The 23048-nt window shown below is 38.5% G+C and overlaps 1 protein-coding gene and 1 long non-coding RNA gene across 2 annotated transcripts in view; one reads left to right on the top strand and one right to left on the bottom strand.

Annotated features, from left to right (window-relative positions):
- Nucleotides 1-23048, bottom strand: part of LOC133543486 (uncharacterized) — a 112674-nt gene that overhangs the window by 70948 nt on the left and 18678 nt on the right. The window lies entirely within an intron of this gene.
- The window catches only part of yjefn3 (YjeF N-terminal domain containing 3), a 113581-nt gene that overhangs the window by 70046 nt on the left and 20487 nt on the right, over nt 1-23048 (top strand). The window contains exon 3 of the mRNA XM_061888073.1: nt 4863-4971. Coding sequence (XP_061744057.1) covers nt 4863-4971 — 109 coding nt within the window. The remainder of the gene's footprint in view (nt 1-4862; nt 4972-23048) is intronic.

The raw sequence follows: 23048 nt of genomic DNA on the forward strand, positions 1-23048 counted from the left end.
CACCAACGCAGGGGTAGGCAACCCAGAACGTTGAAAGAGTCATTTTGGACCCAAATAACACAACGCTGTCAAGCGCCATTCATATAAAACTTGCGGGCCGCACTAACATTAAACTTTCATATTAAGGTGGGGGCCGCAAAATAAAGTCTAGCAGGCCGCAATTGGCCCGCATGTGTGAGACCCCTGGTTTATACAATTTAAACAGGTCATGCACACTTTTATCTCATCATGTCTGGACTACTATAATGCACTTTACACTGGTATAAGTCCAAATGCACTGTCAGGCTTACAGTTGTTCCGAAACTCTGCGGCATAACTTATCACGGGAACCAAAAAAAAAGAGCGCACATCACCCCGATTCTTGCTTTTCTGCATCGGCTTCCTGTTCGTTTTAGAATCGATTTTAGAATTGGACTGTTTGTTTTTAGCGCTTTGAATGGACTGGACCTCAAAGTACATCACAGACCTCATCCAAATATCGTGGAATGTTCTGCCCTCTTATGTCAGAATGGCACCCACTGTTGAATGATTTAAGTCTTGTCTTAAAACCCACTTTGATTCTCCGGCTTTTAAATCGAGTCTTGTCTTTTACTGTTTTATTCTACAAAACCCAAAACCAGTGAAGTTGGCACGTTGTGTAAATGGTAAATAAAAACAGAATACGATGATGTGCAAATCCTTTTCAACCTATATTCAATTGAATAGACTGCAAAGACAATGCATTTAATGTTCGAACTGATAAACTTATAATTTTTTTGCAAATAATCATTAACTTAGAATTAAATGGCAGCAACATATTGAAAAAAATTTGGCACAGGGGCATTTTCACTACTGTTACATGGCCTTTTCTTTTAACAACACTCAGTTAACATTTGGGAACTGAGGAGACCAATTTTTGAAGCTTTTCAGGTGGAATTCTTTCCCATTCTTGCTTGATGTACAGCTTAAGTTGTTCAACATTCCGGGGTCTCTGTTGAGGTATTTTAGGCTTTGTAATGCACCACACATTTTCAATGGGAGACAGGTCTGGACTACAGGCAGGCCAGTCTAGTACCCACACTCTTTTACTATGAAGCCACGCTGTTGTAACACGTGGCTCGGCATTGTCTTGCTGAAATAAGCAGGGGCGTCCATGAATAAGAAGTAGCTTGGATCACAGATGCTGGCTTTTCAACTTTGCGCATATACAGTAAGAGTCCGAATGGTTCTTTTCCTCTTTGGCCCGGAGGAAGCTATGTCCAGTTTCCATTGCCACTTACGTGCAATGATTTCTTCAGATTCTCTGAACCTTTTGATGATATTACGAACCATAGATGGTGAAATCCCTAAATTCCTTGCAATACCTGGTTAAGAAATGTTCTTAAACTGTTGTACAATTTGCTCACGCATTTGTTAACAAAGTGGTGACACTCGCCCCATCCTTGTTTGTGAATGACTGAGCTTTTATACCCAATCATGGCACCCAACTGTTCCCAATGAGCCTGTTCACCTGTGAGATGTTCCACATAAAAGTTTGATGAGCATTCCTCAACTTTATCAGTCTTTTTTGCCACTCCTGCCAGCTTTTTTGAAACATGTTGCAGGCATGAAATTCCAAATGAGCTAATATTTGCAAAAAATAAAGTTTCTCATTCAGACGTTAAATATCTTGTTTTTTCAGTCTATTCAATTTAATATAAGTTGAAAAGGATTTGCAAATAATTGTATTCTGTTTTTATTTACCATTTACACAACGTGCCAACTTCATTGGTTTTGGGTTTTGTATCATATTGATTGTTTTTTATTGTTTTATTCTATTTTATTGACGTCTTATTATTTTATTCTATTAATACTATTGTTTTGTGGAGACTTTTCCAGGGTGTACACACCTTCCGCCCGAATGCAACTGAGATAGGCTCCAGCAGCAACCGCGACCCCGAAAGGGACAAGCGGTAGAAAATGGATGGATGGATGGAATTTAACTACTTTTTTATGTTTATTTTTTATGTGCACAGGTGACAGTTTTTTTTATTAATAGTGCTGTATAAATAAAGGGGGTTGGATTGAAAATGTTCATATTGTTACATACCTACTATACGCATTACAATAATGATAATACAAACAATAAAAAACAGGCTGAGAAGAATAAAAAGGCACTGGCTACATCCAAAAAAAGCAGAGAATAGATATATTTCCGGACAGTAGAAAAGTTTAGTGCCCAATAAGTGTCTCTAACTTCAACAGCCTTACAAAATCATTCCTCCTGTTATTTTTTCCCCAACCCCTACAGGGATTAATTAAGACCTCCAAGTGGGAGCATACAAATCTCCACTGTTTTGTTTTTATGGTTTTGCAGTACCGACATGATCCTCTAGATGCCAGTAGAGTTTCAGTGTACTAAGTCACAATGGTACTGGGTGAGAGGAGCTCATCCTGCAGGTATTTTGTCTTGAGTGGCGTCCACACAAAGACAACTGTCTACACAACATGTGTGATGACAAAACACAGATCAGACAAGAGCACCTAAACACATCATACAAATACATTCTTATTAAAAAGTTAAAAAATAACACTAAATTGGCCCTAGTGTGTGAATGTTGTCTGTCTATCTGTGTTGGCCCTGTGATGAGGTGGCGAATTGTCAAGGGTGTACCCCGCCTTCCGCCCGAATGCAGCTCAGATAGGCTCCAGCACCAACCGCGACTCCAAAAGGGACAAGCGGTAGAAAACGGATGGAATAATCATTTTCAATCACGCTGTCACCATGCCGAGAGAAGTCCCTGTGTGAACATGACAATACAAACATAGCCTCTCATACACCATCTAAACCAGATCTGGGCAAATTAAAGCCCGGAGGCCACATGCGGCCCTTGAAGCTTTTCAATCTGTCCCGCTGGACATTCCCAAATAATTTTTTGGGATCTGTAAGATCGAAACTGTAGCTGCCATTATGACGTGCAGTGATGTTTTTGTAAGTCTTGAACTATACAAAGTATTTTAATGGTTGGAATATGCGCTTTTGCATGATATACTAGTTACAATGGTAATCTAATTAGTTACTATGGTAATGTAATTAGTTACCATGGTAAACTAAGTCACAGCAACTCAGACGAGGCACCAAGCAGTGTGGGTGGGGAGCGTTTCCACTGAGTGCTTCCAGAGCAAATGCGGGTGTCAGGGACAACGCGGAAGGAGATTTTTACAACAACGTTCTAAAGTTTAGTGATGTATCAGTTGTATCAGATTGCAGGTGATTTTTTTTTTTAATTACCCTTTGCTGTGTTTGTTGCATTTTTGTTTCATTTCGCTTGCATTGTAAAATATGTCGATGGTGAGGTGGTGTGATGTTCATATGTTATTAATATTCAGTGTTTTATCGTTCATAGTTAATATTGTAAATCCATCCATCCATTCATTTTCTACCGCTTATTCCCTTTGGGGTCGCTGGTGCCTATCTCAGCTACAATCGGGCGGAAGGCGGCGTACACCCTGGACAAGTCACCACCTCATCGCAGGGCCATTTTGTAAATCCCACATTCTTTATTTTCATCTACATTCTGGGTGTCTCATTTAGTAAAAAAAAAAAAAAAACTTCCATTCTGTTTTTTTTTAAGGCGGTCTTTCATATCGGTTTTAGCTTTCAATCAGACATTATTGTGAGGTTTTGTATTAGTGTTCCTAAAAATCAGACACACCGGCCCCCAGACACATTTTTTTCCTCTATATTTGCCCCCTGAGTAAAAATAATTGGCCTGATCCAAACATTCGGCATGCATGTAGAAGGACTTGGTTGTTCTAGTTTTAGGGAGTTCCTAGAGCAGGGGTGGGCAAAATACGGCCAGAGGGCCACATCCGGCCTGTTGGATTTATATTAATTATTACATGAAAATATGACTTATTTTATCCTTGTGGAAAATATTGAAAACAATGTGTTGTCAAGGATTTTAAAATTTTTATATTTCATTTTTTTATAAATGGCTGTGATGATAATGTAAATGAGGGATTTCTATCCACTGCTTTGTTAGAATTCTTATTAATATTGATAATGTTGATATTATTGTTTGAATAATCATGTATATATATATATATTATCACACAACTTTAGTATGCTTGAAGTCCGTTGCTATAGTCATTAGCTATAGTATTCAAGCTTTTTTCTACCTGTGCAAGGACAAAACTTCTTGTCTGAGGGGTGGCCTCTACCGCAGATGTTACCTTTGTTTTAGCCCGCGAACAGCCAAGGGTTTCAAGGACCTCAACAAAAATAAGCAGGCAGATGAAGCAGAAACAAGGAAATCACAAGGCCCAGCACATTCCGTCACATATTGTGCGTACTGGACCTGCTTTGCATAATATATGTGACCACTCCTTATAGAGGTGGCGTCAGTGATGTTGACTATGGAACCCTGAATAAATAGAGGGACGCGGGAGCTGAACCTTAGAGCGTAGGGCGAGACTGTGACTGAGTGTGCAGCTCCATGCGTTCTCCTCATGAGCTAAATTGAACTCTCTCTGCATGGTTCCTTGCTTCTTGTCTGATTAATAGATGTAATCAGTGTTCAAACCTGACAATTATTTGTTTTTGTTTGACTACTTTTGGATTGTTTTGTGTCATGTTTGTGTGTCCTCAATTGCTTAATTGCTATTCTGAATGTTGCTGGAGTTTGAAATTGTATGATTATGGTATTATTGTTTATGGTATTATTATTTGTTGGACTGATTAATAAAAAAAAAAAGGCAGGGTACACCCTGGACAGGTCGCACAAGACAAAACGACAATATTTGTGCTCCTTATAAAATGAGTTGGGACTTCTGAGACCAGATCATGTGCAGTTAATGTCTTGGAATAACCGCATAATTGCATCTTCTTGTCTGTTTTCTAGTAAAGACGAGGCCAGCGCCATCGAGACGGAACTCCTGAGGGATTACAAGTTTGGACAACAGCAGCTGATTGAGATTTGGGGACACGCTTGTGCTCTCGCCATCTCTAAGGTTTGGTTCTAACGTCGATACGTCTTATTCAACATCTACAATATTGCTGGGCGGTATGGAAAAAAATAAAGATAAAAAATACCGCCATTCATTTTTTTTGTATCAGTCGATCTCAACTAGGTTGATTGGCAACACTAAATTGGCCCTAGTGTGTGAATGTGAGTGTGAATGTTGTCCGTCTATCTGTGTTGGCCCTGCGATGAGGTGGCGACTTGTCCAGGGTGTACCCCGCCTTCCGCCCGATTGTAGCTGAGATAGGCGCCAGCGCCCCCCGCGACCCCAAAAGGGAATAAGCGGTAGAAAATGGATGGATGGATCTCAACTAAAATCACAATATTTGTTTTATTAAATTTTTTTTGTCCTGTCCAGCTACTCAGGCAAATCATATAGTTGATGTGGATGCCCATATTTGCTGTACAAATTTACTTTATAAAACAATTGTGGGATACTTCTCTTGTTGCTTTATTTGTATTTGACTTTATTAAATGCATTTATATTATTATTTGGTGAAGCCGGGCCGGAGCAGGAGATATAGAAAGAGGAAAAAAAGGAAGACAGAGGGGGAAATTGTGGGGACAAGAGGAGGATAAGACAGAAAGACAACATCAACAAACACAACAACAACAACAACAACAAGGATATGTACAAATATGATAGTAAAAGTCAGAATCAGAAATGCTTTATTAATCCCCCAGGAGAAATGACAATTTTGTGAAAGTGATAGCAAAGAAGCAGTTAAGGAAATAAATATTAATAATACAGAAATGACAATGAGCATTATTACACTACAAATGGAGCAATACAAATACCAATATAAATAGCACTATTGATAATGAATAATAGCAAAAATTACCTATATTATCAACAATACAATTGTTTTAAATGCAACAATACATATATGTAATGATAACTTGAATTACAAAAGAAAGCAGATACATGGAGGGAGAGGAGAATCCAACTATAATAACCTTGTAGATTGTTATAGTAACAATAGGTTAAGCTTTGTCAGTGTGCCATGTGTTACCCAGTTCACAATCACAATTTTTTTAAATTAGAAATTGCATTGTCCCGGGCAGGATTATAGCGAGGATTGTTGCAACACGACTATATACTATTGCAGTATATTGTAACAGATATATCCACCATGTTTGATTGAGGTAATATATGCTAACAGCTGACAACTGTCATTGTGTTCATATCTATAATTGTGTTTACTTGAGCTGCAACAGTACATGTAATCCACGCCACCTCAGGTTTTTACTTCTTTACAGATACATTTTGTGTGAGTAAAGACAACTTTTTTTACCTTACTAAGTTGTTTTGCTTGTCATCACGAACTTCATTCGGCAGTAAACAAAGTATCAGTGGTGTACTGAATACTACAAGACTATTATTTCAAGTGAACACTTCCTAAACATCACGTTCAAATGGTAAATCATTATTTGTTTTCTTGAATGACTTGTATACATCAATGCTGCTCAGCAGTGTTTTGGAAAACAACAAGCGGTGACCCAGATTGTGGCGTTTTTTTAGAACTCAAATACTGTAGCATATATTGAATACAATTACATTAAAGTGCGGTTTGAATTTGAGGTATTGTAAAATAATATGTACCTACGCATAAAAGAAGTTTAAGGATTATTTCCGGAACAGAATGTTTTTTATCCTCAAACTCAAAAATGATGTAAACGACAAAGGTCTGCATAGTTTTTTAGTACATGTTATATCAGAGGAGTTGAATTTTTGCAGACCGGTACCATATTTTTTGGACTATAGGGAGCACTTAAAATCGTTTAATTTTCTCAAAAATCGACAGTGCGCCTTATAACCCGGTGCGCCTAATTTACGGAATATGCCTGATTGTGCTTACCAACCTCGGAGCAACTTAATTTGGTACATGGTGTAACGATAAGTGCGACCAGTAAATGGCAGTCACGCATAAGAGATACGTGAAGACTGCAATATGACACCAGTAAACACCAAAACTTTAAATGTTCCATCGAAAATAAAGAGCATAACACACAACACTCAAAAATCTGTCAAAATGTTTTAGTATGACTTTGAAGCCGCACCGCTTGATGGTTTATCGGCTCATTACGGCTACCGTAGTCAGAGACACAAGTATTACTACGGTGTGTGTATAAGGACCGCAAGATGGCACCCACCAGCAGACAAATTATCTGGCGTTTTGTTTCACAATATTATGCAAAACCAACTTTTCTTACCTTCTGGTACCTGCTGAGGTGTAATTGAGATCTGCATAAGTCCTGAAAATTTGCGCACGTTCGCTACTATAGTCCGTTGTTGATAAGCTTCTTCGTTTTCTCTATCTTCTTGCAACATTTTGACCAAATAATCTCCATCACATGTTATGTAAACCATAACAAAATATTTTAAATTTCGATTAAAAAAAATCATAACATGATCTCTTTAATGCGATGCGCCTTTTGTATGAAAAAATACCTGAATTCATCAGCAGTGCGCGTTATAGTCCGGTGCGCCCTATGGTCCAGAATATACGGTAATTAAAAATTCTGATTAAAAAAATATTTAGATATATTTAGATTTTTCTGATTTAATTAGTGGGTGTGTTTATTCACAGTCGGGACTAATAAAGACTCCTGTGAGTGGATTACTGGTAGATAGTGAAACTAGAGCCGCTGCTCCTTTTATATGTAATTTCAACTTCTACCCTCGTGTAGTCATATTTTTTAATTTTGTTCTTCTGGGCTGCACTTACCACTGTTTAAGAGGGAACAAGCACGCTGATTGAACATTAATTATGTAGTGACAAGCCTGACTTTCGCTTGGTGGAACGAATCGTCGCGTTGGTGGTAGCGGGGGATATATTGTAGCGTCCCGGAAGAGTTAGTGCTGCAAGGGGATATGGGTATTTGTTCTGTTGTGTTTATGTTGTGTAATGGTGCGGATGTTCTCCCGAAATGTGTTTGTCATTCTTGTTTGGTGTGGGTTCAGTGTGGCGCATATTTTTAACTGTGTTAAAGTTGTTTATACAGCCACCCTCAGTGTGACCTGTATGGCTGTTGACCAAGTATGCTTTGCATTCACCCATGTGTGTGTAGAAGTTGCATATATTATGTGACCGAGCCGGCACACCGTTTGTATGGAGGAAAAGCAGACGTGACGATAGGTTATAAAGGACGCTAAAGACAAAGTCTTTTAAGGCACGCCCCCAATATTGTTGTCCGGTGTAAATCGGGACAAATTCGGGAGAATGGTTTCCCCGGGAGATTTTCGGGAGGGGCACTGAAATTCGGGAGTCTACCTGGAAAATCGGAAGGGGTTGGCAAGTATGACACGAACACTTTCGTACAAACACACGCAACGTACACAAACAAACACACAAAGGACCATGGTCAATAAAGGTGGATTGTTCCGTGCAGGATAATGCCAAGCATTGTTGCTTCCCTACTGTTTACAACTGTGGTAACTTCTACAGACATGTTTAATCGAGGAAATATGCTAACAGCTAATCACCGTGATCCAACTTAAATTAATCGTGATCAACAATCAGAATCATATACCCCATTATCCGGACCACAAGGCGCACCGGATTATATGACTCACTGTCTATTTTTTTGTATGGTCTATTTTCGTTATTTTTTCGTATGGTCTATTTTCGTTATTTTTTCGTATATAAGGCGCACCGGATAATAAGGCGCATTCGAGGGAGTCATATTATGATTATTTATTTATTTTTTTTAAATGTAAAACATTTCCTTGTGGTCTACATAACTTCAATCAATAACGGAGCAGCATCTTCTCATAAGTGGCTCACTAGTGCAACAACAAGGCCGGAAATGTGTCCCTTCGAAAAATCATCCGACCGGAACTCTCTTATAATAAAGTTCCCTGGGTGAAAAATATAAACTCACTACACCGGTATGTTTTAGCGCTTCGATGGCAAGTTTACTGACAGATATAAGTAATAACTTTACTTTGTATTAGAAATGGTAACAGTGGAGGATGAATGTCCCATAACAAGAAGATAGAGAAAAAGAAGAAACATATCGACTACGGTGTCAACACGGACTATAAAGGCAGACGCGCTCAATTTTTCAGGATTTATGCAGATCCCAAATACAGATCAGCAGGTACCAGAAGGTAAGAAAAGTTGGTTTTGTATAAAATTGTAAAACAAAACGCCAGATGATATGTCTTACCTTATACACACACCATAAGAATACTGGTATGTTGAAGTACAGTACAATTCATCAAGCGGTGCGGCTTCATAGCTTACCAAAGTCGTACTAAAACATTTTGAGAGATTTTTGATCGCCATGTGTAATGTTCTATATTTTCAATGGAACATATAACATTTTGGTGTTGTTTACTTGTTAATTGCAGTCTTAACTCATCCATTATGTTTGACTGCCATCTACTGGTCACACTTATCATTACACAATGCACCGAACAAAATTGCTTCGAGGTCGGTAAGCAAAACCAGAATTATTCCGTCCATTAGGCGCACCGGGTTATAAGGCGCACTGTCGATTTTTGAGAAGAAAAAAAAGATTTTAATTGCGCCATATAGTCCGGAAATTCTGCAACACTTTAATAAGCAAAACCAATTACTGTGTCCGCACATTTATCCAGAGTTGCACCAAACCGTACTAGGTTCTTCCCTTCAAACAGGGCCACCCCGCTGTTCACACAGAATGGCAAGATGGAAAAAAAGCGTTGAAAAAGACGCTTTTTAACAGGAAGGGTGAGAGCCTAACGGCACTGAAAGACATGAGTAGACACAGCGAGACGGGAAGCGTGTGATTTTAAACCACCGTATCCACATCCCCTCTTTACCCTGGTCCAATAGCCTAGCTCGCCAGGGTAGCCTGACTGAACTCCACCGCCACCATGACATCACCGCTATTTGAAGACAATTACTGTAAGAGGAGACGCAGACGGCCAGATTTGGTCCATTTCACTGCTGTAACTGTGTTCAGAAATACCATGCCAATAAGGCACACACACACACACACACACTTGTATGTTACCTTCTTGAGACCTCCAAAAATGCCTAACTCTTTAGAACCACCCTTTCTAGATATATAAAGATTTTTATTTACATCATTATTAATATATACGTAACAATGAAAATATAAATAAGTGAAGCTTTTAGTTATTTATTGTTTGTTTAATTTGTTTTAATCTTCATTATTTACTAGAAGTTATTACAGTACGTCTATATACATATATATACACTACACTTTAGTATGGGGAACATATTCAGCATTAATTAGTTGCTTATTAAAGAAACAAAGACTTAATTTAGAGTTATTTGGACACGAGGGGATGATATAAGGGTTAGGGTTACTAATAAGCAATAATTCTGAGGTTATTGAGGGAAGACTCTTAGTTAGTGGCTTACTGGTTGTATATTAAGGCCATGCAGAATAAGGCATTAATAAGTACTTAATAAAGATCCAATATGTAGCTAATTAGCATGTTAATAAGCAACTAACTAATGATGAATATGTGTTCCCCAAACTAAAGTGTTGCCATATTTATTTAAATTTTTAAATACATTTTGGCCAAAGGGGGCGCATTTCAATTTCTTACATACACTTGTTGTTTCATATGTTGACCAGAGGGGGAGCACTTTTAAAAGCGACTGACTGTCTATTTGGAAAAAACCCTCCTTTTTGGGACCACTCTAATTTTGATAGATTTCACCACCAGGGGTGCAAATGAGACATTCTCTATTAGATGCAACGGTTTTCCGTATTGAGACCATGATTTATGTCCTAACTTAACTTACTAATTAGCCTGTTAATAAGCAACTAACTAATGATGAATATGTGTTCCCCATACTAAAGTGTTGCCATATTTATTTATTTTTGTAAATTAATTTTGGCCAAAGCGGGCGCATTTCAATTTATTACACACACTTGTTGTTTCATATGTTGACCAGAGGGGGAGCACTTTTAAAAGCGACATACTGTCTATTTGGAAAGAACCCTCCTTTATGGGACCACCCTAATTTTGATAGATTTCACCACCGGGGATGCAAATGAGACACTCTATTTGATGCAATGGTTTTCCGTATTGAGACCATGATTTATGTCCTAACTTAACTTACTAATTAGCCTGTTAATAAGCAACTAATTATTGATGAATATGTGTTCCCCATACTAAAGTGGTGCCATATATGTTTTTATTATTATTTTTGGCCAAAGGGGGCGCATTCCAATTACTTGCAAATGAGATATTCTCTATTAGATGCAATGTTTTTTCCCGTAATGGGACCATGACTTATGTCCTAACTTTTTCACCGGTCCTCATATGTAGGGTACTTTTCCTTGTTGATGTCTCAAGAACAGTAGAAGTACAAAGAACACGAACACACACGCACGCACGCACGCACGCACGCACGCACGCACGCACGCACGCACGCACGCACGCACACACACACACACACACACACACACACACACACACACACACACACACACACACACACACACACATACACACACACACACGTTCTTGTATTTGTTACCATCTTGACACCTCCAAAAAATGCCTACCTCTTTAGGACCAACCTTTCTTAATGAATAAAGATTTGTATTTACATCATTAATAATATATACATATTATGAAAATATAAAAAAGTGAATATTTTAGCTATATTTTTAATTTTTTGGTGTGTAATTGTTTTTTAATCTTCATTATTTACTTCAAGTTATTACAGTATGTCTATATACATATTTATGGTAACACTTTAGTATAGGGAACATATTCAGCATTAATTAGTTGCTTAATTCTGAGGTTATTGAGGGAAAACTCTGAGTTAATAGCTGCCTGGTTGTATAATAAGGCCATGCAGAATAAAGCATTAAGTACTTATTAAAGAGCCAATATGTTACAAATTAGCCTGTTAATAAGAAACTAATTAATGGTGAATATGTGTTCCCCATACTAAAGTGATGCCATATTTATTTATTTTTTGGAATTAATTTTGGCCAATTGGGGCGCATTTCAATTTATTACACACACTTGTTTCATATGTTGACCAGAGGAGGAGCACTTTTAAAAGCGACACACTGTCTATTTGGAAAAAAACCCTCCTTTTTGAAACCACCCTAATTTTGATAGATTTCACCACCAGGAGTGCAAATGTGACATTCTCTATTAGATGCAAAGGTGTTCCGTAATGGGACCATGACTTATGTCCTAACTTGTTCATCGGTCCTCATATGGACGGTACTTTTCCTTGTTGATGTCTCAAGAAGAGTAGAAATACAAGAACACACACACACACGCACACGCACAAGCACACACACACTTTTTGCTCGCCTGACAGATTATAGGTTCTCGGTAAGTAGATCCCTTTCACTGCTGCCGCACTCAGCAGAACCAGACTGTGGGCTTCTGTATCAGTCTGAGGCCGTTCATCACCTGAGTGGAGACCAGAGACGTTTTGTTGACCCGCCGCAGTAAATCTTCACTTTACATGAGCACCGACACGGCTACACTTTCTCATATATAAACCCCCCCTCAGGGTCGGGTGTATTTGTTTTGTTATTTCAGGCGCCTCGTAGCGTTTTCTCCAGACTTGATTGGAGGTGAGAGCGCAAGCAAAGTATCCCCATGGCGGCCATATGACCCGACTGACATTACGCCGCGCTTGTTCTTCTACGTCCCATCGAGGCCTTGTTAACATCGCGGTTGGACGCTCACTTTGATGGAACGAGAAGCCGTTTGGGTTTGCATCATGGAAATGTGATTAGGTTTTGTTTTCTTAAACCGTATGTGTTTGCCAGCTTGGGCTGCTTTCAGCTAACTCATCGGTCAGCAACCCGCGGCTCTTTAGCGCCGCCCTGGTGACTCCCTGGAGTATTTTTTAAAAAAGGATTGAAAATGGAAAAGGATGGGGGGAAAATTTATTTTTGTTTTAGTATGTTTTTTGTTTGAGGACAAACATGACACAAACCTTCCCAATTGTTAAAAAGCCGACTGTTTAATATGTTTGTGTGTATGCTTCACTGGTGAGAGTATTTAGTGAACATCGTTTTGTCGTACTTATTATGGCGGTTCTTGAACTCACCATAGTGTAGACTGCGACGCAACCGTTTGTGCCAATGATTGTCACGCACGCACGCATTTGACCCATCACCCTTGATCACCCCCTGGGAGGTGAGGGGAGCAGTTAGCAGCTGCGGTGGCCACGCCCGGGAATCCTTTTTGCTGATTTAACCCTTAATTCCAACCCTTGACACTGAGTGCCAAGCAGGGAAGTAATGGGTCCCATTTTTATAGTCTTTGGTATTACTCGGCCGGGGTTTGAACTCACAACCTACCAATCTCAGGACGGACACTCTAACCAAAAGCAGGTCAAAATGAAACTACTTTCCAACCTAAATTCATACAAATGTAACTAAGATTACATGTTTAACATTACCAACATTATTATTTCAGATTTATACATAAAAAACCAGGCAGGTATTTAAGTTTTTTATTTTTATTTTAAGGAAAACTCAGGAAGGACACTCTAACCACTACGCCACTGAGTAGTACAATATTATTTTTCTCTTATTGTCCAACAAACGTTTTATACTGTGCGTGAATGCACAAAAGGTGCACTTTGTGGATGTTATTGACTTGTTGGAGTGCTAATCAGGCATATTTGGTCACCGCATGACTGCAAGCTAATCGATGCTAACATGCTATTTAGGCTAGCTGTATGTAAAAATTGCATCATTATGCCTCACTTGTAGGTATATATGAGCTCATTTAATATCCTTAACTTTTATCCTCTTTGTATATAATTTCTTGAACTCACCATAGTGTGGACTGTGACGCAACAGTTTGTTTACGTGTAAAATTTTCCACTCCTTCGTTGTCTCATTTTGTCCACCAAATGTTTTATGCTGTGCGCGAATGCACAAAGTTGAGCTTTGTGGATGTTATTGACTGTGTGAAGTTCTTTAAATATATTTTTTGTTTTATTATGGTTTTTGTAGGAGGACAAACACGACACAAACCTTCCTAATTGTTAGAAATCTCACTGTTTGTACTGAACATGTTTCACTGGCCGGAGTATTTGTTGAGCACCCTTTTGTCCTACTAATTTTGATGGTCCTTGAACTCATTGTAACTTGTTTTCTCTGACGCTGCCACAGTAAGATGTGTTTCATGCCACTCCTTTTTCTCATTTTGTCCACCAAACTTTTTATACTGTGTGTAAATGCAGAAAGGTGACCTTTGTGGATGTTATTGACTTGTTGGAGTGCTAATCAGGCATATTTGGTCACTGCATGACTGCAAGTTAATCGATGCTAACATGCTATCTAGCTAGCTGTTTGTACATTGTGTGATAATCATGTGTACTTGAACTTATATTGCATCATTATGCCTCCTTTGTAGGTATATTTGAGCTCATTTAATATTATTTACTTTTGTCCTCTTTGTATATAATTTAGTTTTGCCTGTTTCATGACACATTATCTGTATGTAATATTGTAATATGTGTGTGCCCTGTTGTTCCAGACCACAGCAATCATTATCTAGCTTGCCAAAAATTGCAATAATTGTAATAAATCCATTAGAAGAAGACAGCCTGCCATTTCCTTTAACTTGGACACAAACATCTATACCTTTGGCCATTAAAAGCCAGTAATTTCCATAAGTTATCTCTGGTTTCTAATGTTGTAAAAATTTGTAGAAAATTTTTTACATTTCAACATTTCTGTTAACGAAGACTTGCTTCAGCCTGCGACATATAGTCATGTTGATAGTAGGTTAATATAACTAATATAGACACTTAAGTCATGTGTTGCCTTCATTATAACACTTATATACAGCTTTTAATTTTTTGCAGCTCCTAACAGATAATTTTTTTGTATTTTTGGTCCAATATGGCTCTTTCAACGTTTTGGGTTGCCGACACCTGATATAACTGGAAACAACATTGGAATACGCTTGATACATGTCACCAGGTGGCTTCATTCAATAAAACCCATTTTTATCGATGGAGTTTAACTCCAATCAGATAAAGTAAGCTGCTATTAAAACATAAAACTTATCAATACAATAGAACGCAATTTGTCGATTTGTTTTTTTAATAATATTTCTAATTTGATAGGGAAATCATAATACAGGTACTGAGAAAGAGACACTTCTCCCCCCCCCAAAAAAATATGTCACAGTGGGTGACAATGTACTGCCTTCTTCTTCACCACAAGCAAAGAGAAAATCCAACGAACTGACTAAGAAAATAAAAACCATACAGATAAGTATCACTGAATTAAAACAAAAAGAAAATTGAGGTAATTGGAAAGGTTCATAGTCAACAGTGAGTGTCCTATAGTGTCTTTAATTTAGCTATGCAACTAATCATACAGCCCCAGGTCAAGTCAAATTGCTTTGGTGCACCCCTCAGATTATATTTCATTTAGTCTATATCTAGGAAAAACATGAGGTCCTTAAACCATAGGGAGGCTTTGGGGATAAACTGTGATTTCCACTCCAATAAAATCCTTCTACGAGCTAGTAATGGTGCAAAGGTGATACTATCCCTAAAAGTCTGCTTAATTTTTTGATAGTTTGGTGGAATTCCAAATATAGCCAATCGTGCACAAGGCGTCGACTTCAAATTTAATGCATCTGCAAAATGCACTAAATATCAATCCAATAGGCTTTCTATGACAAACCTGACAATGTTTCATTTTTCAAAGGGCATAAAAACATTTTGGATTTATAATCTTTTTTGCTCAAATCTCACAGTAATAAAAAAGAGTAAGTGTACTGTTTTTTGAAGACCTTTTTGATTGTTTCGATTGATTGAAACTTTTATTAGTAGATTTCACAATTCAGTACATATTCTGTACAATTGACCACTAAATGGTAACACCCGAATAAGTTTCTCAACTTGTTTAAGTCGGGGTCCACATTAATCAATTCATGGTACAAATATATACTATCAGCATGATACAGTCATCACCCAAGTTAATCATCATAGTATATACATTGGAATATTTACATTATTTACAATCCGGGGGGTGGGATGAGGAGCTTTGGTTGATATCAGTACTTCAGTCATCAACAATTGCATCCACAGAGAAATGGACATTGAAACAGTGTAGGTCTTACTTGGTAGGATATGTACAGCCAACAGAGAACATAGTGATTTCAGATAGCATAAGAACAAGTATATACATTAGAAATACATTTGATTATTTACATTAGGTTATTTACAATCCGAGGAGATGGGATGTGAATGGAGGAGGGTATTAGTAAAGGGTTGAAGTTGTCTGGAGGTGTTGTTTTAGAGCGGTTTTGAAGGGGGATAGAGATGCACTTTTTTTTACACCTGTTAGGAGTGCATTCCACATTGATGTGGCATAGAAAGAGAATGAGTTAAGACCTTTGTTAGCTCCGAATCTGGTTTTAACGTGGTTTGTGGAGCTCCCCCTGGTGTTGTGGTTATGGCGGTCATTTATGTTAAGGAAGTAGTTTGACATGTACTTCGGTATCAGGGAGGTGTAGCGGATTTTATAGACTAGGCTAGGTGCAAGTTGTTTTACTCTGTCCTCCACCCTGAGCCAGCCCCTTTGGATCAAATAGACTTAGACAAACTTTAATGATCCACAAGGGAAATTGTTCCACACCGTAACTCAGTTACAAAAGATAGAAAGGGTAATGCACACAAGGGCACAAAAAGAGGGCAAAAACAAATAGGTATGGAGTAAAAATGTACCATAGTAGCAATATAAAATATAACATATATGCAATATTTACATATTATATATAAAGTATATAATATGTACCGATATATTATAGTATTATATTATATTTTTCTATAATATATGCAATATACAACAAATCACAATTACCAACATACATTTTCTTAATTTTAAATGACATTATCTGATCAAAATGCTTTCAAAAAGGTAAACAATTAAAAAAATAATAAAACATTACTTGTTTGATATATTTGCTTAGGAGTGACATCTATTAAGAACTCTGAAAAAAAGTTTGACAAAACATCCTAAAATGTTTTATGGTCTGCTTTGCTATGAACATAATTACATAACCTAAAACCAGTGATGTTGGCATATTGTGTAAATGGTAAATAAAAAGAGTATACAATGATTTGCAAATCCCTTTCAACCTATAGTCAATTGAATAGATTGCGAGGACAAGATACTTAATGTTCGAACTGGTAAACTTTATTTTTTGCAAATATGAACTCATTTGGAATTTGATGCTGCAACATGTTTTAAACAAGCTGGCATAAGTGGCAAAAAAGACTGAGAAAGTCAAAGCAATGCTCATTAAAGGGGAACATTATCACAATTTCAAAAGGGTTAAAAACAATAAAAATCAGTTCCCAGTGGCTTGTTGTATTTTTTGAAGTTTTTTTCAAAATGTTACCGGTCTCGGAATATCCCTAAATAAAGCTTTAAAGTGCCTTATTTTCGGCTCTCTGCGAAGACACTTGCCATTTCCCTGTGACGTCACACAGTGCTGCCAATGTAAACAAACAATGGGAATACCACAGCAAGATATAGTGACATTAGCTCGGATTCAAACTCAAATTTCAGCGACTTAAGCGATTCAACAGATTATGCATGTATTGAAACAGATAGTTGGAGTATGAAAATATTGAAGAAGAAACTGAAACTATTGAGCGAATAGCTATTGACGCTATTCATAGCCATAGCATGGCCGAATAGCTGCTTTGGCATCGCCGGTAAATAGCATGTTAGCATCGATTAGCGTAGCATGTTAGCATCTATTATCTGGCAGTCAAAATCAACAAAACTCACCTTTTTGATTTTGTTGACTATCGTTGCAAATGCATCTGCAGGTTATTCATACATCTCTGTGCCATGTCTGCCTTAGCATCGCCGGTCAAATGTGGAGACACTCTGGCACATTCAATGGGGGTCTGGCGGCAGACACTTTCGCATCTTCGGGCCAGTGGTGCAACTTGAATCCCTCCCTGCTAGTGTTGTTACACCCTCCGACAACACACCGTCGAGGCATGATGTCTCCAAGGTTCCAAAAAATAGTCAAAAAAACGGAAAATACCAGAGCTGAGACCCGGTGTTTGTAATGTGTTGAAAATGAAAATGGTGGTTGTGTTACCTCGGCGACGTCACATTCTGACCTCATCGCCTCCAGCTCGGTAAACAGAAAGGCGTTTAATTCGCCAAAATTCACCCATTTAGAGTTCGGAAATCGGTTAAAAAAATAGATGGTCTTTTTTCTGCACCATCAAGGTATATATTGACGCTTACATAGGTCTGGTGATAATGTTCCCCTTTAAACATTTATTTGGAACATCCCACAGGTGAACAGGCTAATTGGGAACAGGTGGGTGCCATGATTGGGTATAAAAGTAGCTTCCATGACATGCTCAGTCATTCACAAACAAGGATGGGGCGAGGGTCACCACTTCACGGACAAATGCGTGAGAAAATTGTCAAACAGTTTAAGAAGAACATTTCCCAACGAGCTATTGCAAGGAATTTAGGGATTTCACCATCTACGGTCCATAATATCATCAAAACGTTCGGCGAGTCTGGAGAAATCATTGCACGTAAGCAGCAAGGCTGAAAACCAACATTGAATGCCCGTGACCTTCGATCCCTCAGGTAGTACTGCATCAAAAAGCGACAGTGTGTAAAGGATATCACCACATGGGCTCAGGAACACTTCAGAAAACCACTGTCTGTAACTACAGTTTGTCGCTACATCTGTAAAAGCCATTTATTAACAACACCCAGAAACGCCGCCGGCTTCGCTGGGCCCGAGCTCATCTAAGATGGACTGATGCAAAGTGGAAATGTGTTCTGTGGTCTAACGAGTCCACATTTCAAATTGTTTTTGGAAACTGTGGACATTGTGTCCTCAGAAACAAAGAAGAAAAGAACCATCCGGATTGATGTAGGCGCAAAGTTAAAAAGCCACCATCTGTGGCATCATTAGTGCCCAAGGCATGGGTAACTTACACATCTGTGAGGGCACCATTAATGCTGAAAGGTACATACAGGTTTTGGAGCAACATATGTTGCCATCCAAGCAACGTTATTATAGACGCCCCTGCTTATTTCAGCAAGACAATGCCAAGCCACGTGTTACAACAGCGTGGCTTCGTCGTAAAAGAGTGCAGGTAGTAGACTGGCCTGCCTGTAGTCCAGACCTGTCTCCCATTGAAAATGTGTGCCGTAATATGAAATCCAAAATACCACAAAGGAGACCCCGGACTGTTGCACAACTTAAGTTGTACATCAAGCATAGAAGAATATAAGTTGAAAATGATTTGCAAATCATTGTATTCTGTTTTTATTTACCAATTACACAACGTGCCAACTTCACTGGTTTTCGGTTTTGTACATTTCCACGGTAATCGGACGATCGATCAGAGCACCACTAAAAACTAAACTAAAATCAAAGTAATCATCTTTGAAAAATGTGTGATGGATATTCAGTGGTACCTTGGGGATATTAGTTGTCTCTCGGCTAATTATTAGGCTCTAGGGCTAAGCTCTAGGTTGTAAATAAAGTGTGTCCCCTGAAATCACAGCACATGTTCTTCAATTGAGAAAATGGGAAAAATGTTACAAAAAAATCAAGTTGGATAGGTCAAAAAATACATAGATTTTTAGCATTTACACAATCCACATGAGGTTGTGAACCATACAGATCCTTGCTTGACACTGTCCGTACAATACCTGGTCTCTGTAAGATTGAATCATTAGTTCAGACAAAACCAGGCCTATTTCATAGTTAACATGAGAGCCATGCATCAAAAGCGAAATTGCCTGAAATGATTGCGCCCTGTTCCCTTTATAGCGGCAAACATCCAACACTATTTGATTGGTAATAGCTTCTGCAGCAGCAGGAAACATTTCCACAGCCAATATCAAACCGTCCTCCTGATGGACGTGCTCGCTCCGAGTGGTTCTCTTGAATAAGTGTGTGCAATAAAAGGGAGGCCATAAAGGGACAGAAACAGAGGTGGAAGCCGTACAGAGGAGGGAAGTGATCATCCAAAAACACAACATTTGATGCTGCTATTTTATCTTCGAGAGGCCGTGAACTGTGCAGCATGCAGCTTCACCAGCTGAGTATACAACACACGATACTTGTTTTTGCAAGTTTCTTCACCACCACCTGACCCGGCGAGGCGTTAGCAAAGCTGCCAACGCTTTAACATTGCCACCTCACCGTAACGTCTTGTCTCCTGAGGACATAACCTCACCCGCTAAATCTCAACTCGCCGCAAAAAAAACTTGGAAAGACGTACGTTCCAGGCCTCAGACTTCAAAACATGCACGTGACGAAAAAAAAATATACACATTTAACACCTAGAGTAGATTAGATTAGATAGTACTTTATTTATTCCGTCAGGAGAGTTCCTACAGGAAAATTTAAATTTTCAGCACAATCCCATTCAAGATCAGACAAACATTACAGGGAGACAGAACAGGATGGCTGACGGGTCTGCCGGCTTCCAGCGCCCCTTACAAAAAAGGTGAGATACAGGTAAAGATGGGGGGGGGGATGGGAGAAAAAAATAGAAGGATAAAATACAAAAAAATCGGCCTTAGCCTGGGCCTTGGAGAGGGGGTGCAGTAGTACGGTATATCGGTATTAGTATAGTACTGCGATTCTAATGACATAATATACATGTTTAAAAAACATGTATATTATGTTTATAAACTCAGGAAATATGTCCCTGGACACATGAGGACTTTGAATATGACCATTGTTGTCATGATCCGCTCCTCGCATCATGGCATATTCTGGTTTTGGTTCCAATTTGTATCTCGTCTTGTTGTTTGACTTCCTTAGTTCCCGGTGGCACTTCCTGTTTTGTTCCATTTCCATAGTTACCCATTTGTGTCACCTGCCTTGTTTTTCACACGCACCTGCTTTTTGATTATCCCTTCTATTTAAGCCTGCCCTTGTTTTTCATTCGTTCTCGGATTCTTGTTCGCTATCGGATGCAACAGGTGACGTCGCTCTTCCCGCATTGTGGTAAAGACTTTTCATGTTCATTAGCTTCCACGCTATTCTTTTGTTTGCTTGTCCCTAGTTTACATGCTAGCGCTTTTTGTTCCTTCTAGCTCCCATGCTAGTTTGGTTGGTTTGTCTCTAGTGCCTTTGTGCCAGTATTTCTGTTATTAGTTTGTTTTTGTAGTTAGGAATAAATTATCATTCCTACCTTCACGCTGTGTTCCATTCCGCTGCATCCACGAGAGAACAAAACCTCACCACGATGCCAGCTAAGCGTCACAAATGTATGATCCTGTAACTACTTGGTATCGGATTGATACCCAAATTTGTGGTACCATCCAAAACTTATGTGAAGTATCAAACAATAGAAGAATAAGTGATTATTACATTTTAACAGAAGTGTAGATAGAACATGTTAAGAAAAAATAAGCATATGTTACCAGTAAATCAATACGTGAATTAATAATTCATTTTCTACCACTTGTCTTTAATAATTTTGACAAAATAATAGAATGGAAAATGTCACAATATGTTACTGCATATGTCAGCAGACTAAATTAGGAGCCTTTGTCTGCTTACTTACTACTAAAAGACAAGTTGTCTAGTATGTTCACTATTTTATTTAAGGACAAACATCCAATAAGAAACATATGTTTATGCACCGTAAGATTTTTTGTTAAAATAAAGCTAATAATGCAATTTTTTGTGGTCCCCTTTATTAAGAAATGTATTGAAAAGTATCGAAATAGTTTGGTACTGGTACCAAAATATTGGTATCGGGACAACACGACTAGAAACACAATTGGAGAGCACAAACCTCCACCAGGCCCTATCTCCCAGTAAGAAATAATAATTTATAAAAGTCCTAAATCAGACGGTTATCTGGACTGTCCACAAAATTTAATCATTTGATCCATTACTGACATTTCCTGAAAGTTTCATTAAAATCTGCCAATATACTTTTGAGGTATGTTGCTGACTAACTCACAAAAAAATCCCAAACAAATACCGAACATAACCTTCTGGCAGAGGTCATTTGGACACTCCATTTTTGGCGCCCCATGTACCTTACATGTTATACCGACATTTTCAAATTGTGAAATCATTTAACCAATGGTCACTGACTTATGGTCAATTATTCACAGTCAGTTCTGCATATAGCTCTTAAAGACCTTTTGCTTGATGGTGGCCATTTTTGCTACCGATCTGGCTGGTATTGTAAAGAGATTTGCACGTCAGTCCCCTAAAAGTGGTAATCAGGCAAAAGACAACTCTACAGGACAAATAACAAATGTATTGTAGAGTGCATTGAGTGGTGTAAGAAATTTCAAGTCAATACGACTTTTAGGGCTCAAACTTTTAACAAACTTTTGTGTGCAGCGGTTCCACAGTAGAAGAGCTATGACACAATCAATCAATCACATATTGCGGTGAAACAGGGCACACTGCTAAAGCCTAACGTATTTTTTACCATAAATGAAGTGAATTAGTTAACTCATATTATGTTTTGCTTGTGGTGAATGTTTACATTCATCTTGGAGAAAGAAACCACCCAGTTTAATTAAATAGTGGTATTTCAGTTTGAGCACATAATAAGATAAAGCCCCTTAGTTTGATATTCGCAGGTGGACTGAATCACTTTTCGTAGGATAGATGCCCTAATTGGGCCTTTGGAATGAAAAAGTGATAGCCCTACCATTGAGAAGAGACTGCATTTTTAGCTCGACGCCAACATTTAGGTTATGACTTAGACACTTACACACAAACTTCTCCTTTTATGTGTATGTGAATTATATTTATATAGTGCTTTTCTCGAGTGTCTTAAAGTGCTTTACATTGTGAAACCCAATATCCATTCATCCATCCATCCATTTTCTACCGCTTATTCCCTTTGGGGTTGCCGGTGGCGCTGGTGGCTATCTCAGCTATAATTGGGCGGAGGCAGGGTACACCCTGGACAAGTTACCACCTCATCGCAAGGCCAACACAGATAGACAGACAACACTCACACTCACATTCACACACTAGGGCCAATTTATTGTTGCTAATCAACCTATCCCCAGGTTCATGTCTTTGGAAGTGGGAGG

The sequence above is a fragment of the Nerophis ophidion genome, linkage group LG26 (genome assembly GCF_033978795.1).
Source record: "Nerophis ophidion isolate RoL-2023_Sa linkage group LG26, RoL_Noph_v1.0, whole genome shotgun sequence".
Classification (NCBI taxonomy): domain Eukaryota; kingdom Metazoa; phylum Chordata; class Actinopteri; order Syngnathiformes; family Syngnathidae; genus Nerophis; species Nerophis ophidion.